Source organism: Eleutherodactylus coqui, chromosome 4 (assembly GCF_035609145.1).
Source record: "Eleutherodactylus coqui strain aEleCoq1 chromosome 4, aEleCoq1.hap1, whole genome shotgun sequence".
NCBI classification, from domain to species: Eukaryota; Metazoa; Chordata; class Amphibia; order Anura; family Eleutherodactylidae; genus Eleutherodactylus; species Eleutherodactylus coqui.
This window is the reverse complement of record NC_089840.1, coordinates 244,500,280-244,518,704: the sequence shown is the minus strand read 5'-3', so window position 1 is coordinate 244,518,704 and position 18,425 is coordinate 244,500,280. Positions and strand designations below refer to the sequence as shown.

General features: G+C 40.9%; 1 protein-coding gene across 7 annotated transcripts in view; it reads right to left on the bottom strand.

The window, feature by feature from the left end:
• Positions 1-18,425, bottom strand: part of MYOF (myoferlin) — a 134,426-nt gene that overhangs the window by 53,910 nt on the left and 62,091 nt on the right. For 4 of the 7 annotated variants that reach the window (XM_066600980.1, XM_066600981.1, XM_066600983.1 and 1 more), the window contains exons 6-20: positions 16,822-16,976; positions 16,496-16,624; positions 15,152-15,214; positions 13,861-13,911; positions 12,974-13,004; positions 12,730-12,845; positions 12,052-12,178; positions 10,998-11,101; positions 10,766-10,905; positions 10,207-10,289; positions 9,055-9,093; positions 3,241-3,362; positions 2,173-2,286; positions 848-1,025; positions 599-723 (exon numbers count right to left, since the gene is read on the bottom strand). In XM_066600980.1, the coding sequence (XP_066457077.1) occupies positions 599-723; positions 848-1,025; positions 2,173-2,286; positions 3,241-3,362; positions 9,055-9,093; positions 10,207-10,289; positions 10,766-10,905; positions 10,998-11,101; positions 12,052-12,178; positions 12,730-12,845; positions 12,974-13,004; positions 13,861-13,911; positions 15,152-15,214; positions 16,496-16,624; positions 16,822-16,976 (1,577 nt within the window). The remainder of the gene's footprint in view (positions 1-598; positions 724-847; positions 1,026-2,172; positions 2,287-3,240; positions 3,363-9,054; positions 9,094-10,206; positions 10,290-10,765; positions 10,906-10,997; positions 11,102-12,051; positions 12,179-12,729; positions 12,846-12,973; positions 13,005-13,860; positions 13,912-15,151; positions 15,215-16,495; positions 16,625-16,821; positions 16,977-18,425) is intronic. The other 3 variants (XM_066600982.1, XM_066600985.1, XM_066600986.1) reach the window with 1 other exon arrangement.

Below are 18,425 nucleotides of genomic sequence, written 5' to 3'. Positions count from 1 at the left end.
AGAGGTTGTCTGAAGAGTTAGTCTCCTTCTAAAGGGATTAAAATCATCTTTTGCTTTGCATCTGCATCACGGTTTGTTATCAATGGAAACCATGGTATAGTGCCAAATTGCAGAATCGGCATGGGCCACAAAGAGATCCCATCAACTTATTATAGGGACTGTCGGGTTTCAACATGGTGTCAGTCATTCCAATGTGGAAAAATAGTGCTGCATTATTCTGTGAAAAGCAACAGAATTGGTTTCCTTACAAAGCCCCATGCAGATGAGCACAGAACCCGACTGATCATTTCAGATATGTTCATTTTAACTTTATTTTCACTTCAAGTGGCCCCACCATCTCTTTTCATATGTCCATAAAGGCATTTTATCTGGATGGTTACATGTAATATCACCTTCCTCTACATAGTTGTATAAGCAACCAACATTATATATACACATCGCTCTATCTCGAGACCGATATATAGAGCAATATTATATTTATATCTATATCTATCGCATACACTATATATGACCAAACTATATCACTTATAGGATCTCTTCTGGTAGCAGTCCACGGGGACGAATGACATTCTGGATATAAGCTATACAAATTACTCACCAGCCTTTCCATCATTGCCTGCAATATATTGACAACGTCAAGTCGATGACAAATGTCTTCCCAATTGGAAGTTAGCGTTACCACAGGTTTAGTGATTGACCAAGGGAGGTAGTAATAGAGATTACCTGCAAGTGTAGTAAAGATGAATGTAAGAGACTGATGACTACCATCTTTATAGAATAACTAGAAGACGCAACGTGAAGACTCCTGGTCAGAGAGGCTCCACAGCGATACCAATCACACACATACCATCGAACACTGCACGGCTGTACTGGGTTGTTGAGGCGAGAGGTTTACAGGTGCTGTCAAATTTATTGCCATAATTGCCGATGCTGACTTCAAATTGTATGGCTTCACCTATGTCTTGCAACATGGTGGCCGAATGGAAGACAGCGCACAAGCTGAACTTTCTCGTGCGCTGATATTTCTGTATAAGAGAACGCAGAGTCAGTAAATTATTTGAACAAACTTTTACAAAAATTCTACATAGATCTGTCCTACATAAAATGTTGATCCGTTGCATCCATTATGCATACTGAACAAGAGTTACAACTTATATCATAACCTAGAGCTGTATTCATGATTCTGCAGACTTAAGGGATGTTAGGTTTATTTCTTAACCCAATTTCTTAACCCAATACTATTGGAGGACCTATACTCAGGATAGGTCATCAAGTTGATCGGTCGGGGTCCTGAGTGACTGACCCCAGCCAATCAGCTGATTGTGCGCCCACTGACAGTGCAGCAATTACACAGTAGTTGGAGCAGAGGTTTCCACTACAAAACCCCGTGTAGTGGCCAGAGCTTGTAACTGCAGGCACTACTCTCATTGATTTCAATGACTTCCACTCCGAACCCTGTGTAATTGCAGCACTGTCAGTGGGTACACAATCCACTAAAAACCCCTTTAAATCGCATGCAGTTCCAGCATCAATGGTCCAGCTAGTCTGTTTATTTTGCGCAGAGATCAGAGGTTGTACATCCACATGATTACTACAACCAAAATCACTGGCTTTGTATGTGCAGCATGAGACCACTGAGGCAAATATAGGAAAAAAAAAATAAAAAAACCATAGAGGGCCGCCATAGCAGAGAATTTTTAAAGGTGAGCAATAGGTGTTTTAGAAGAGGATTTCTGCTCTTAGACACATCATTGATTCCATTTTTCACTGGATCTAAGATTGATCCATTTTGCAATAGATCCCGAAAAATCCTAGTAGATCCCACTAAGTTCTAGATCCATCGGTCTGTTTTAGCTATGCAATTCTGCCTCTAAGGGGCAACAAAAAAAAAAGTGAACCATTTGGTCAGTTTGACATTGCCTTAAGCATTCCAAAAATCTACTGTAATAAAACTCTCTCATCAAGGTATAACTACAGGTCCCGGATGCCACTTTAGAGTTTCACGTGAAGCTCTTTTGGTGGATTGATGTCAAGAAGTCAAACAAAAAACCGCAAAAAAAAAAATCAAACCTATCAAGTCTCATCAAGTTCCCCAAGTCCCAAAATTGGTTCAACAAACAATACCCCATTTGCCAAATCATTTAATAAACACATTTAGTATCGCAGACTCACCTCTACAACGAGAATATCATCAGTCGGGATTTCCTCAATCTTTTTAGCTGTTGTTCCATCGAGTTTGGTTGTCAGTTCAACAAGGATTCTTCCCCTATAAGCAACTCCTTCTCCCTGCAAACATTAGAGAGCTGTAGTAAAATGGGACTGTTCTCAGTAGGAGGAACCAAGTAATCTTGTAGCTATGATACGTTTAATGGCTGCCAAAAATAAATTCCATGTCACAAAGCATTTAAACCTACTTAGGGTACTTTTAAGGGAATAGATGAAGAAATATATCTATCCATATAGACACAAATATATCACTGTTCGCTATAGCTCTCCGTGTGTGTATGTAATATACAGGTTGTCAAGGGCACCAAGAGAGCTTGTCCTAGGACTGGTGGTCCATAGGTCCAGCAGAGGAAAAATTTGAGGTGCCACCCTCCATTTAGGGTTTATTCACATGAGCAATTTCCAAGTCCATGTGCTGTGGGCATTTGCCATTGACTGCACACAGGCTCATTACAGTCAATGGAACCATTCAGATGTATTTTAACCTTATTTATTGTTTTTACACTGACCGATGGGATGTAGAAAAAAAAATAAAAAAATGCATCCTCTGCCAGTTCTCAGACACTCAAATCAATGGGTGAGCAAAGCAGAAAAAAAAAAGGAGGTGCAAATGGTAAAATTCATATCTGTTCCATTTTTCATAGATCATTGATAAGCATTGCTAGAAAAAAATAGATGCAAAATAGACATATTGAACCTTTTCATAGATCAAAGTCAGACATGCTTGACTGAACAAATCCTTACATCTACTTTTATATGCACTGAAAACAGTTATTGCACACTCAGGATATAACTTCAGGTGAGGTCTAATAAACCCTAGTGGCAAGTGACTGGCTCCAAACACTGCTCCCAATGGGACTGCTGTCTGCTGAGCATTCAGGGCTCATTATTCGGTCAGAGCCTGGACCCACCGGAAGATTTTATGATATTTTGGTGGGCCAGTTCAACTCTGGTCCTAACCGGATATACATCAGGACTGTTGCAATTAGTTATTGCATTACTGTTACAAATTACCTTTCCAAGGTTGAGGTCTTCATATGGGTCAGGAAATCCAGTGAATTCTCTTGGGCTCCCGTAGAGGTTGAGGTAACAGGGTCCAAATGTGGGTAAGAATCCAACCTCCTTATCATCATTTGCTGCTTGGAAAGATCAGGCTGGGATTAGTAAAAGAGATGTGAAGGAAAACTTACTAAAATAGAAGCTGCTGCTATACAGTGGGCATAGTGGGGAATGGCTCATAAATTACTGGAAGAAACTGGTCAACTTTGTGGGCCAATGAACAGACATGTTTTGACTTACATGGGCTACAGTGTTCAGTCTTTTTAAGATTTTCTGCCTAATTAAAGGGTTGTCCAATTAAAAAAAAAAAACAAAAAAAAAAAAACTAATTTCACGTCGGTCAAAAATAAAAAAAAGAAACTCTAATTTCATGTCGGTCAAAAATGAAAAAAAAAGAGGTGCAGCTGTGAAGAGAATCTTTCCCTGAATCTTTCCCTCTGGAGGACCAAGCATGTCCTCACATTAGGGCCCATTCACAAGGCTGCATATTCGGGCCATGTGCAGTGCACATACTCCTCCCCCAATCTTGGATTGAGTAGAGTGGTTGCACATTAGTTGGCACATGAACATTTAGCTCCTCTATATTGCAATCTGGCTTTCTGCATACCACTAGGAGGGTAGAAAGTGATTGAGCCCGTCCTGCAGTTAATCAGGTGGTGCACATTTGGCTTCTTTCTGTAAGTTTTGGATAAGTGCCGAATGCAGAATTTCCAGCATGGATCCACACTAAGTGATCACTTTTTTCTGCAATGTGGATTTCAAATCCAGGGTGGAAAAAAACATTCCATGTGGAATCCATACCAAAACCTGTGGGAACATTCCCTTACAAAATAGCCCAAGAGTAGAGAACTCCTTCAACATATCGATTGCTGCTAACATACTACAAGCTGCTATCAAAAGTAACGTGGGAGCAATGGACACTTAAAATTAAAAGTTAGGCTATGTGCTAGAGTTGAATCTGAGGCGCTCAGGCGCCATTGGCATTGGACAACCCATGGACACAAGTCTGTGTGCCATCAGATGTTTGAAGAGGCAGAACGATGACTTGCATTGGCAGGTCTTCTCTCTCAACCCTTGAAATGGGCAGGAACAGGATGCCATGAGTATTTTCATTGGTCCATGTGAAAAAGCGTCAATGTGCATAATCTCATAGCCCTATAATGGGGTATGTGCGGTCTGTGAATTTGCAAAATACGCTAGTAGGCATGGGGCCTTAGAGAGTTCATGTCTAGATGCTAACCATGCCCACATAACAGCAACTTGTATTTTAGGAATAGTTTTCCCTTCTAGAACAGACCATTTTATCCTGCTTGCACTTTTTCTTCATTAAGCTATACCTAAACACGCAGTTTTTGGTACTACGGTACAGAACAGAATAAAGCAGCCTGAAATAAGAAGCATTTCAGGATTATATGGTATTCAAATTGGCACTTAGTCATTTTAATATTTGTTATTTTAGACGTGCTTCACATGAATCGGTTAATACTGGAATAAAGCGGTAGGAACTTTTCTTAGCTATATGAAAACATAACAGCATAGAATTAGTTAGAGCAGATGCAGGGAATGCATTGTACAATTGAATAGGAAATAAGTTTTGGAGGCACTCCAGGTTCAGCAAAGGCTTATGCAATGTATAACGAAGACTTATAATGCAACCTAATATAAAATTCTGCTGGTTTTTCAGGAGCTCTGCTTGCAATCATTGAATGGGCTCACCATAGGTGTCCTTCCAGGGTGTGAGCATTGGTTCTGGTCATTTCATCACACTAGTCTAGGGCTGAGTACAGTTACTGATGTGATGGTCACAAGACTAGGACAGATTCTCATTCACTGGAAGCAAACCATACAATGACTGCAAACAGAGCTCTTGAAACCAGCAAGGAATACATACAGAAGTTTTAAAAAAGCCTGCAAAACCTATTATAGGAATAACCTTCATTTGCTGAAATAGAAATATCACTTTACGTAGGAGACACTGTAAACTAAAGTTATACCTGCACTTTTAAAGGGGGTCTGCAGGACTTTTACTATTGATTACCTACCCTCAGGAAAGGTCATCAATAATTGATTGGTGGGCATCTGCTGCTCAGGATCCCCAGGCCCGCTGTCGGTATGAACATCATTGGAAGCAGATAGCGCTGTCAACATTGAAAAGGCCTGGTTTGGTATTACAGGCATAGCTTCCATTGCATTCAAACCACGCTACTGCCATAAGAACAGCGCCATCTGCTTACAGTGCTGTCCTCACTGGTTAGTGGGACCAGGGAGCCCAAATGACAGACCCCTACCATTCAATTAGTGAAGACCTATCCTGAGGTCAATTGTAAAAGTCCCGGAGAATCCTTTTAAACATTAAGTCATGTAAGTTCAGGAATATATTCACTAATGCAATATTAAATAGAGCAATGTGGAAAGGTTCCTAAAATGTAGAGATACAAATTCAAACTTTTTAAAATTGATTTCATGGAATTATTACTTTTAATTTTGCTACTTTACAATTATTTGAATTTCAACAAACAAAATAAATGTGGTCATATTGCCAAAAAAGGTGCCCATTCGCTTTTAGAATGAAGAAAGGTCTATGATATATGGGGTTTAAAATGGAAAATCCACTCCAAATATAGGTTAAGTACAGATGTAGTAATCATTAATACAACTGGCACATCACAATAACTCAATTTACAGCATTGTAGCAGAGTTACCATAACACATTAGATGTAAAGTTAATGTTTCCTACATCTGTAATGTTACAACTTGCTTAGAACGTTGTATTAGAGATTTGCAGTAAGTGGGATCTCTAAGTGGAGTTTAATATTTTCAATGGCGCTAAGGAACAAACTTCCTTCATTCTATAAATCAGTGGTGGCCCAAGACCATATGGACTACATTGATACCATCTTCTGCAACTAAGAAGTGCCTTTTAAATGTGCATGTAACCATTTATATTAAAGTATGGGCAATTTGCAATGGCACAGCCATCTAAATGCATAATTCTGCTACATAAAAACTTTATCAAATTGTGATGGCCAATGACCAACTTTTAGTGAGTACAGGAGTGGTCTTAAATGGGTTTTTCCAGAAGTAACATTTATAAGATATCCCAACGATAGGTTATCAATAGTTGGTCAGTGGAAGCCCACTGCTTGGAATCCCCACTAATTAGGTGATTGAAGCAGCTTTTGGGTGAGCACCACTGTCGCTTCTGTGCGTACCAGACAGTGCTATATGTACATGGTATATTGGCTGTGTCAAGGGATTGAGCTGCAATACTCTTCACTTGAATAGAATTGAGCGGAGGTCAGGCTACGTGACCAATGAAAGTGAGGTCTTCCACTATGTAAGGCACTTGTCAGGCCTCACATAGAATATGGTGTACAGTTCTAGACGCCGCTGCTCAGGAAAGAGGTTCCAGTGCTGGAATGGGTTCAAAGAAGGGCAACTAAACTAATACATGGAATGAGAGGACTGGAATAGAGACTATCAAAATTGGGATTATTTACCCTTGAAAAAAGACAGCTAAGGGGTGGTCAAATAACTTTGTATAAATACATTAAGAGGCAATACAAGGATCTCTTCCATGATCTGTTTATACCCAGGACTGCAACTGTAACAAGAGGGCATCCTCTACATCTAGAGGAAAGAAGGTTTCATCAGCAACATAGAAGGGGGTTCTTTACTGTAAGAGCAGTTAGACTGTGGAACTCTCTGCCTGAGGATGTGGTGATGGTAAAATCAATAGAGGAGTTTAAAAGGGGACTAGATGCCTTTCTAAAGTGCTATCCTAATACAGGATATTGAAATTAAATAACCAGCGGGTTTGTTGATCCGGGTCTTTGAGTCAGGAAAGAACTTTAAAACTGTTGATCCAGGGATTATTCTGACTGCCATTATGGAGTCGGGAAGGAGTTTTCCCCCCCACATGGTTAAATTGGCTTCTGCCTCATTGTTTTTTTTTTTGCCTTTTTCTGGATCAACAAGGGGGTGGGAAACAGGCTGAACTAGATGGACATTGTCTCTTTTTTTAGCCTAACATACTATGTTACATGCCCTAGAAGAGGCAGCAGCACTCACCCAAGCACTGCAGCCTCTTCAATCAGACGATCAGTGGGGGATCACAAACAGAGGATCTATGCCAATCATCTATTGATGGCCTATCCTGAGGCTAGATTAGTGTATTCCTGAAAAAACCCTTTAAAAAAAAAAAGTGTCAGTAGTTAAGGGTAGAGTAAACCGTATCTACATCACCCCTACACCAAGTCAACTCAATAACACAGACCTGAAGTCTATGGAAAACTAGTCATCCCTTGTGGTCAACACAATATCACCAGTCTGTTCCTGAAAACACCTGTGATGGCAATATGGGAGCGAAAGGAAGAATTTCTGTTGTGTGAAATCACAATTTACAATGCATTTATGGGAAAAGTTAGATTAAGGTTAGATTGTTAAAGGCTGTTGATTAGTAAGGATGGTTCACATTGATAAGAGCAGGCATCACTGACTGAACTGGATTTGCAAGTAGATAGAGGAAAAAATATATATATTACACTTTTATATATCTACATCTCCCATGGAAACATAATAAATTCATGCTTAGCAGGTTTGTTCTAAATTTTGGGGGGAGGGCAAGTGGAAAATGAACTCGCAAAAGAGAAGGGATTAAGGTCGCCATTGGCTATTAGTTTCCCTATGATAGATATATGACAGGAGGCCAATTGTAAAACTCCCATCACTACCAAGAACAGGAATATCTGGTTCCCCAGTCCCAAAGAGGTGGTGGCTCAGCATACATGATCATTCTTAATTATAGCTTATAGGAAAAACCACAGCTGAGCATGCTTCGCTTGTTAATCCTATAGATATGCCATTAATGTCTTGCAGTCTCTGAAACTCAGACAGTTAACTCAATTGAAAAAAACGTTAATTGGCAAATATGACTTTGCTCATCACAAATCAGAAGAGTTACAGTTGTAGTACTTTTAGTGAGTAAGTAATTTGCAAACTTTTGCAAAAAGTTTCGGCTTGATTTGAACCAAACGTTTAGCAAAACCCCCAACACTAGCGTATAATACTGTCTAAGAGCTATAGAAGCCCTATATAAACACTCTTATGGCTCTTAGTGTTATACACCAGTGTTCAGGACTAGTGTTCAGCAAATTGAGCCAATAGAACCCTAGTTTCGATTTTAAAGTCATACTTAATCACGACATACTGGAAAATGAATGTCTTATCTCCCAATAGTCCCAATTTTGTGGCACCATTTCTTTAGATCATAAATGGATGGGTATATTTGCATATAAAAGGGCATTCAAGTGGTGTAAGTAAGCTTCTGGAGTGGGGTGGAGCTAAATATATGCAGAGATTTGGTATAAAAATGTTGGGAGATTTGAAATGTGAATTAGTATATTTGTATGATAGATCTGGAGTATGTGTCGGTGCTATAATATGGCCAAATGGGAGAGTTATGATGGGCACAAAAGAGCAGACAAGGTAAAAGCTTGCTGTGGTAACAAATACACCTTTTTTTTTTACTATGGATTCTACACACTACTTGATCCAGTCAGTTATGGACAAAGACTTAGAAAGATCATGCAAGTATCTTTAAGCAGCAATCGTCATGCAGGGTCCAGTGCCCAAACTGGATTTCCTAAATATTTTTTTGCCGAATTCTAAAAAACAATCTACATCTTTATTAACGTCTCCAGATGGAACCACAGTTTGGGCAATGGGTTGCAAAATCAAAATTAAATCAAATCACACCACAATATACACCTTCCAATGCCGTAGACCCAACTCCCGTAGTCTCATAGTCTATATTACAAAAAGAAAATGGTTAAAAAGTACATGTTGGACATGATTCAATATAAGGCAAGATATTAAATAACTTCTCCCAAGAGGGAAACTAAATAAGTGTGATTAGAACATCTAGAAGAAATAAATTGCTATCCCCACTCCTCCACCCCAAAAAAGGACCCCCCCCCCCAGAAAAAAAAAAAATTGCACACACAATTACTAACATTCCACATCAGAGACAAGGCTCTGTTCCTATAAATCAGGAACTTCCCTGGCAGACTCCTACATATTTGTCTTGGGAAAAGCACAAGGTTGGACCTTACCTTATCAGACCCATTAGACGTTAATGAGTTAATGAGTTCCTTTAGGTACCATAAGTGTCCTTCCAATGGAATCAGTACTTTTTGTGGTTTATAAAGGAAACCATGAGCCCGAGTCAACAAAACGCTGATGCGTACCCTTATCTCCAGCCTAAAGTATTAAAACATCCTTCTCTGCAGCCTCCCATTAATTCCCAACCCTGCTGCCCAACTAATCCATGTATTCTCCTGTTACGCCCCCTATTAGCATTCATCTAATGTGTATGACCACCTTAATACTCCATTGCAAAAACATTAAAGAGCACTCACACAATTTACCTTGGGACCTCCACAATCCTTGACCCATATGCATATACAATTTATATTATCCTTTATATGTACTGTCTTGATCAATAAAAGTTCTGCAATCTACTGCTCGCAAATCCGAACTTTATATATCAACTTGATTTAGACCAACTCCATAATAACAATAAAATGTGCACCAGGCACCATTATAGTTTTAGGATTTGTATTCCATGCATAGAGTGCATCCCCAATGTCATCTGTCTGCCATAGTTCTAGCTTAATGCTAGTGTAAATCGGGTCTAATCTGGTTGTACAAAGATTTTTGAATGCCGAACACGACACAATGTTACCGATCTAGAAATAGGACTGACAAAACAGAATAAACCTAGATAGGATTTTAAAAAGAGACTCAACACAAAGTATTTCATAGTCGTTCACTTGTTATGGATTGACACAAGGATTATAATTCTATTAATCACATGATTACAGCAATTTAATTGGTCTAATTGGAGGATTATTGTCTCACCTTCCAGTTCACCACCAGATGAAGCAATTTTAGACAGACTGAGAATAGTAGTTCCAATTGCATCATTCTTGGTGAGTCTATCCCTAAACAGAGATATAATGCATTCAAAAGTTATAAAATGGAAGGGATCAAGATTACACCATCATAAATGGACAAAAAAAGAAAAAGAAAAAGGGAGCAGCGACAAAAAAGCAAGGATGGCAAGAAGTAATAGTAGAATATAAAAGTAATAGTTAAAGCTAATATAAAATGGAGCTGAAATAAAAACAAAAGGGAAAATAAAAGTACTACATAATACGCCTTAAAAGGGGATATCCGGGACTTTAGATGAGGGTCAAGGGTCTGCCGCTCAGGATTTCAACCGATCAGCTAATTCCAGCTAGGCCCGTTATCAGCATAGGCAGCGCAGTAAGAAGATCGCGCTGTCCATAGTGCAGCGGCTCGGGTTGTACTGCAGGCACAGCTTCCATTGAATTAAATGAGAGCTGTGCCTGCAATACAAATCCTTAGAAATCATTTTCCATACTCTTCCACCTCCATGGAGCCAACAGTCACTTACCAGTCGTATACAGTGAGTCTTATGTTCTCACACATTGAGGGAAACTGCAAGACACAAGTACATCTCCATGTATTATCTTGAAGATTGATGGCCTGGTTCCATTCTGGATTGGCATTTGTTACTATTGTTTTCGTACAGACCTTTAAAAAGAAACAAAAAAAAAAAAAGTGTTAAAGAAGATGAAGACTCAATACAGATTTGTGTTCTCCAAGATTAGCCATGAACGTCTTACCTTCTTTCCAGCAAAAGCTACTTCCACAAATGGGTCAACTAAGTTTTTCTTATCAGAGTCTCCTCCAAAGAGTTCCTTCACGGACTGTACAAATGCATCATCCACTAAAACACAAACAGCAGGAATAAGACATAAAACGTTACAGTATTTCAATTCATTTTCAATATACCTGTGTGAAAAAAATTACATTTTTGTGACTGAAAACCTGTCCTGGTGCTCGGCGACTTACCCCCACTGATCTACTATTGAGGGCCTATCCTAAGATTAGGCCATCAGTTGTTAACTAGACAACCCTTTAAATGAAAGCTTACCTTAGAATATAGCTTTCTGTTGACAACGGAATGTTACTACAAAAACTTATCCCTGTTATATACAGTATATTAACTAGTAGGTCAAGAGAAAACCTAATATTCAAGGGGCAAAAGAGGAATTGGGACCCCACAGCCAAACTTACAATGAAACCCCCCCATCTGTACTGGTTGACACCTGCATATACCCAGCCACTCAATACTAGAGGGCTTGGTGTTTGTATGCCTGATCTCCATTCCATGATACTTTGGGTTAATCAATCATTAGGGCGACTACCCACTAGCTTTTGCAAATTTGCTGCGCTTTTTTCCAGGTGTCTATGGGGCTAATGTTAAAAACGCATCATGGCAAAATCACAATTTACCGCAAAATCACAATTTTACGCGATGCGATTTTGACATTAACAAGTCCCATAGACCCCTAGAGAAAAAGAATTAATACAGCAGAACACAGCATGCTCAACGAGCGCTCTATTCAATCTGGATTAACTATGGATCGGTAATAAAAGGCAATATTGGGAACACCTTTAAAATATGTGACATAGCTTACCAGGACTGAACCCCCTCCCCCCATCTTGATGAGTCCTACAGCAGCTGCATTGGTTGCCTCTACGGTACATACGCCCTTGCTAATAAAAAAAAAAAAAAAAGGAACTGATCCTAAATCTACCTCGCTTTTGTCTGCCAAGCTAACGCTGATCAGTGTGATTGAGATTCGTATTGGTAAAAGGAGAAAAAGAACTCACTTTGTGGGATGTCCTCAGCTCTGTAGATTTTAAGTAAGAAGGTCACCCACCGCAGCGCCACTCCAGCAGGAAGGAGGAGATTGCTTTCAACATCGTCTGATTCAATGTCTTTTTCTCTCTTCTCAGTCTAAAAAGAAAAAAATATGTAATGATCATTATCACAAGTATGTTCAAAGAGAAAAAAAAAAAAGAACACCTAAATCTACCTCCAAACTCTAGTTCTAGGGTATTCCTAATAAAGAGGTCAGGGGGTCTGCGTCAGCTAAAGGGAACGAGTGAAAAACTTCCCATGAAGGAAGCCAGTGAAAAGTTTTGCACACTTTAGGGTTAGCCTTCTTGGCCCTTGTGTGTACCAGTTAGCATCTCTATGTAGGGCCAGTTTAATATCTCATATCTGAGGTTCCATCACAGATGCAGCTGAAGATTCCAGAAGAAAAAGCGCTGCATGTACTTCTGTGAGAGGCATTGGGTCTATAACAGTTTAGTCCAGACAATTCCACCACAGAAGTCATCAAAAATCCACAGAAACATCTATATCCATTCTATGTGGAGCCCCCCTGATCAGTTAGTTATCCCTGTATTCTATGATTAGACTAGAACCTTCAATGTTGGTACAACCCCTTGGAAGGAATTTTTGCTTTACTCTTAAAGCACTGCATGTAGAAAATCAGTCCTCACCGGGGGCTCGTCTCCAGTGCCTATGACAAACATGCTGACTTTTAGATATCCTTTTGCTCCAGAGCTTAGGTCTTCAGGATCATTAAGAAGAATCCATTTCCGCATCACAGCATGACCTATAAATCAGAAAATCAAATTATATAATAGTTCATGTAGATCAATTTCACTATCTACAATGCATGTTTTCAGCAATCACCCAACACTCACACACAAAAAAACAACCACAATACATACAAGTCCTTACCCGGTTCATCATAAATAAAGCCGATATCAAGCTAGGGAAGAGAAATAAAGCACATTAATTTACAGGAAATACAAACGTTTTGTATTCTATGCCTTTCTATTGGCTGGGTCGCTTCTACCAAGTGTTCCAGTGTTAAAGACATTGGATATAGCAGATGACCACATACAGAATATATTTGGGTATACAGTAGAACCTCAACTAACGTAATTAATCCGTACAGAGGCAATGGACTTTAGTGGAAAACCAATGTTAGTTGAGGACACCATTTCCATAGGAATTGATGCAAATCCAATTAATTGGATTTGCAAGACATTCCAAAAACACACCAAACCCCATTTAATAGAGAATAACTGTTCTTTAATACCAAAAACAATACTGAATGAATATAAAACACAACTGGAAAGAATACAGTGGTTTGACATAGGACTGCAGGGACATTATAGCAGTACGTATCACTGTGTTATCTATGGTTTGACATAGGACAGCAGGGACATCATTAGCAGTATCACTGTTATTTGTGCTTTGACACAGGACTGCAGTATTTGCAAATGTTTCTTTATTGTACTGTACTCCTCTGTACAGTACTTACATTTTGCAGTACAGTGGGGATTCAGGAGGCAGGCAGCGTTCAGCCGGCACTTTGGGGATTCAGCTGCTGTACTGTGTCAGGAGGCAGGCAGACACAGCAACGTTCAGCCGTATTAACTTGTATTGACCACCCATGGGCAATGGACTTCACGTCCTTTAAAGTACGATCAATATATACAGGGCACAAATGTAAAAATGCCAAAATGCCATCAAAAATTTGGAGAACAGGAAAATCGCTAAAAACAAAAAATATATATATCATGTACATTGTAGTAGACTGGGGGTGGTTTTTCTTTTACCTTAAATTCTCCTATTTGACTGTCGGACCTTATCGACCCAGAATTGAACAACTGTGAACAGCAAAACATTAAATCACAGCAATTAAAATCTATACAAGAAAATCAGGCCGTATCCATGAGAACACAAAACGTTATTTTCTGAAGGAAAAAAGAAAAAAAAATGTAATGGGCATCAATGGGCAAAATCCATTTGCAGAATTCTAATGAAAACTCCCAGAAACATGATTTTCCACATCCAGAAGGGACATGACACTTCTTGACTCAGAAATAGTTGTTTCCACATCGGAATTCCACATGCGCATTTTGCCCATGGAGAGGGAGAAATCTGTGTGCAGACTTGTGCCAAAAACTGCAGCAAATTGCCACAGTTTTTGATGTGGTTTTTGGAGGCGGAATATTCCGCAGTGCAGTTCACCGTGTGAAGATACCTTAAGGGTGCGTATATACAAGATTTGTAGCAGATTTTGGTGCAGTTCTGCAGCACATTTCACACCTTCAATTTGAATTCAATTCAAAGAATGAAATCTGCAGCAGATCCGCACCAAATCTGCTATGTGTGAACACATACTAAAGCTTGTTTGGACCACAACTTTCTCTCCCGACCCCTATACATACGCATGCTTAGCTGTGCACATGCTTTGTAAATATAGCAAGGGAAGATGCCGCTGGCACAGACCTCTGATGGTGACTTATCTCCCCAGAACAAGAGAATCAGGCAGCAGAAATACAAATGGCGGATCATCACCTCCAGCATTTGCCATCAGCAGTATTCAGGAGGTGGCCATACACATCAGTTCATCTATATCTAATGGATATGGCCACCCTTCCATAAACGTATAAGAAAGTGGAATACAAGTAAAGGTGCTTTTAGATGGAACAATTATCGTTCGAGCAAGCAAAAATGGAAGATAGTCGGTCAGTCTAAATGTGAGCGAACGATAAATGAGAATCGTTCGCTTTTCGTCTGTCGTTAATGTTCTGCAGGCATAAAAATAATCATTGGGTCGATCACATATCGGTCGGCTTAAACAGCGATCAGTCTCACACATTCACTTATACAGCGTGTGAAAGGCTGAACGATTCGTGTTTGAACGAGCCAACGATGTATCTAAACAGGCCGCACCAAAGTAAACGAGCTAGCAGTGACATAACTCGCTCGTTCAAATGAGAAACGGCTCATCTAAAAAAAGACCCTTAAACGGCGGACACTAGAACAGACTACAAGCCTACTTCCCAGGCATATGGTATCTACCCCCCTTACAACATAATTGGCCAATAAGTAATCACTTACCCGCAGTATCACAGACTCATCGAACAGCTCTGATGGGGTCATGTTGACATTGTAGAAAAAAATCTGCAATAAAACAAACGTTACATAGGAGATGGAAGTAAGACAATCAGATGTGTGCAAGAACCCAGATTTTGTACAGTACTGTATGCAGTTTGCTACATCCTATAGTACAAAATATAGTAAGCTTTTCACTCTAGAACAAACTGCAAAATATGCGGCAAATCCACAGCCAAATCTGTATTTTTCCCTATCACATGTGGATGGGTGAAAACAGATCGGTGGTGGTGGTGGGTTGGGGGGGGGGGGGGGGGGGGGGCGGGGGGAACCACTGGGACCCCCACTAATCTCAAGAAAGGGGGATCTGTGTCCCCCTACTTCAGTTAGAGGTGCGTTAGCCCATTTGTTTAGTGTAGTGGAGAATGGAGCCGGTGGCTGCACACAAATGGGGCAAAACAAAAAAAAAAAAAAAAAAAGTCAAGCAATTTCTCAATCCATGGGCAGCTCTCGTTCAGGAACAGTGACCTGAAATCCCATGGCATAAATGTATATGAATGTTCAATGAATCCCCTTTAAAATAATGAAAAATGCTTGAAAAATAAAAAGGATTGTGCAAGGCAATAAACAGAACCACCAAGAGAAGAAAAAAAACAAAAAAAACAAAACAAAAAAACAATTCTTACGGTCCCGCCCTTCGCCACATGGCTATGTCTGGTGTTGGAGCTTAACCCCATTCACTATAATGGCACGTTTGAATGAGAGGGGGGGGGGGGGGGGGAGCACAAAAAGGTCTAGGCGCAGTCATTGCAATAAACAGTCATAATATGCATCAAAAGCACAATTTCACTACAAAACATTGGGTGTATTTATGACTGCACTCGACAAGTTGTGCTTAAAAAGCGCACCAAAATTTTGGCACAAACTAAGCCAACCAAGTGGTATAAAAGGTTAAACTTTTTATTTAAAAGTGCCTAAAGACGCTCTAAATTAATCATCCAGCATGGGTCATTATGATAAATTTGGTGCATTTTTAGATACATTGTGTAAACCTAGACCGATCTTTATATTAGACAAGATTAGTAAGTTTGCCACACATTTTCACCCCCTCCCCTTTTTCTAATCCTGGACAGCCCCTCTTTGCTATATCCTGAGGCAAGCACATAAGAGTCCTATTAGCATCCCGTGTGACCCTACATCTGTATTTAATTATCTTGGTAACATTTGGACACGTAGATTCTTTCAAGCTGCAGACATTTATTTTGTGTAGATCTATAGCTGTAAGTGGGTTTCTGTACCACTAGGGGGCACAAGAAGATTCCAAAGAAGTCTACTGAATCAGACACTGACCTCATCAAAGTAGGGGTTGTTTCCTCTTTTGATTCTTGTTCTATGAGTCTGTCCGGCTACATTGACCTTCACCACAGGTTTTATGTTACTACCGGACAATTGTCGCCCTTCAATCACTCGAACCCGGATCTGTCAAGAAAAATTTAGAAAGTGGAGAAAAAAAAAAAAAGGTTTTCAGATTAGATCAGTTGTGGATTTCATCCTTAAAGGAATGCGACAGGTGCTGCTTTTCGTATTCGTTACACATGAGCCGTGTATATTATATCAGAGGCTATGTGATAATGGGAACGGCCAGATGAAGTCCAGCACATTTCCATGCAGATTACCTGGAAATCCTGGGCTTTGTTGGAAATTAGCCTCCTGGTTTGCTTTCCTTTTGTAAGACGGCGGGAAATTTGATTTTCCGTCTGCCCAGGTCCCGCCGGCATGTACGGATTGAACCCTGAATCAACAACATCTCCATCTACTTCATCCTCGTTATCTAAGGAAGACATTTAGATTAGAAAAACGTTAACACCTTAGTGACCAGACTATTTTATGCATTAAGCACCAAGTGATTTTCATCATCGCATTGCAAGAGCCATAATTCATTGACAGAGCCCTATGAGGGCTTGTTTTTTTGTTGGACTAATTGTATATTTGAATACCTCCACTTCAGGGCATATAAAAAGAATCTTGGATACATTTTCTTTGCGGCAAAAAGGTGGAATACCCCACCCCCACCAAAAATTCTGCAATTGTTTTAGGGTTTTCCATTCACAGTGTTCCCCATTCGGTAAAAAAACAAGATCATTTTCTAATCTGGATCAGCAAAATTACTGCAATAGTATTACATAGATTCTTTTGTATTTTTTACTACTTTAGCACAATAAAAAACATGTTTTTAAAAGAATTATTGAATAAACGTCACCACATTCTAAGGGCTTATTCAGACGTGTGTATATCGGCCGAGTTTTCACGCCCGGCCGATATACGCAGTCCCTCTCACTCACCTGCTCTCTGATTCTCTCCTCCCCTCATAGCGGTTTGCAATGGGAGTGGATGGGGTGGGGCAGAGCTTAGCTCCACCCCTATCATTACAGATACAGGAGGGGAGGGGAGAGGCACAGAGCTGGTGAGGGGGGAGGGGGGGGGGGAGCGGGAGGGTGGGGGTGAGTGGGGGAGGGGGGGGGGGGTGAGTGGGGAGAGGGGGGTGGGTGGGGTGAGTGGGAGGGGAGGGGGTGTGAGTGGGGAGGGGGGGGTGAGTGGGGAGGGGGGGGTGTGAGTGGGGAGGGGGGGGTGTGAGTGGGGAGGGGGGGGAGGGGAGTGGGGTGGGGGGAGTGAGTGGGGAGGGGGGGGTGAGTGGGGAGGGGGGGTGAGTGGGGAGGGGGGGTGAGTGGGGAGGGGGGGTGAGGGGGGAGGGGGGTGAGGGGGGAGTGGGGGGGTGAGGGGGGAGGGGGGGGTGAGTGAGGGGGTGGGGGGTGAGGGTGTGAGGGGGGGGTGAGGGGGAGGGAGGGGGTGAGTGGGGGAGGGGGGTGGTGAGTGGGGGAGGGGGTGGTGAGGGGGGAGGGGGAGGGGGGGGGGTGAGGGGGGTGGAGGGGGGGTGGGAGGGTGAGGGGGGAGGTGGGGGGAGGAGGGAGGAACTGCTTAGATGGAAGCTTATATCGGCCGGCCGTGAAGACGCCGGCAGATATATACGCTCGTTGGAAAAGGCCACCGAGACCCATAACATTTTATATTTTTCTGGCAATAGAGCTGTGTGAGGGCTTGCTTTTTTGTGGAAAAAGTGGTTTTTAAGGGTTACCATTTTTGGAGGTACGCCACTTTTGTTTGTATCCCAAAAACAGTTGGAGAAAATCAGCAATTCTGGTGTTATTTTTTTTAAATTATTTTTACAGTGTTCACCATGGACAATAAGTAACAGTTAGATCATAGTTTAGAATGGTTCACT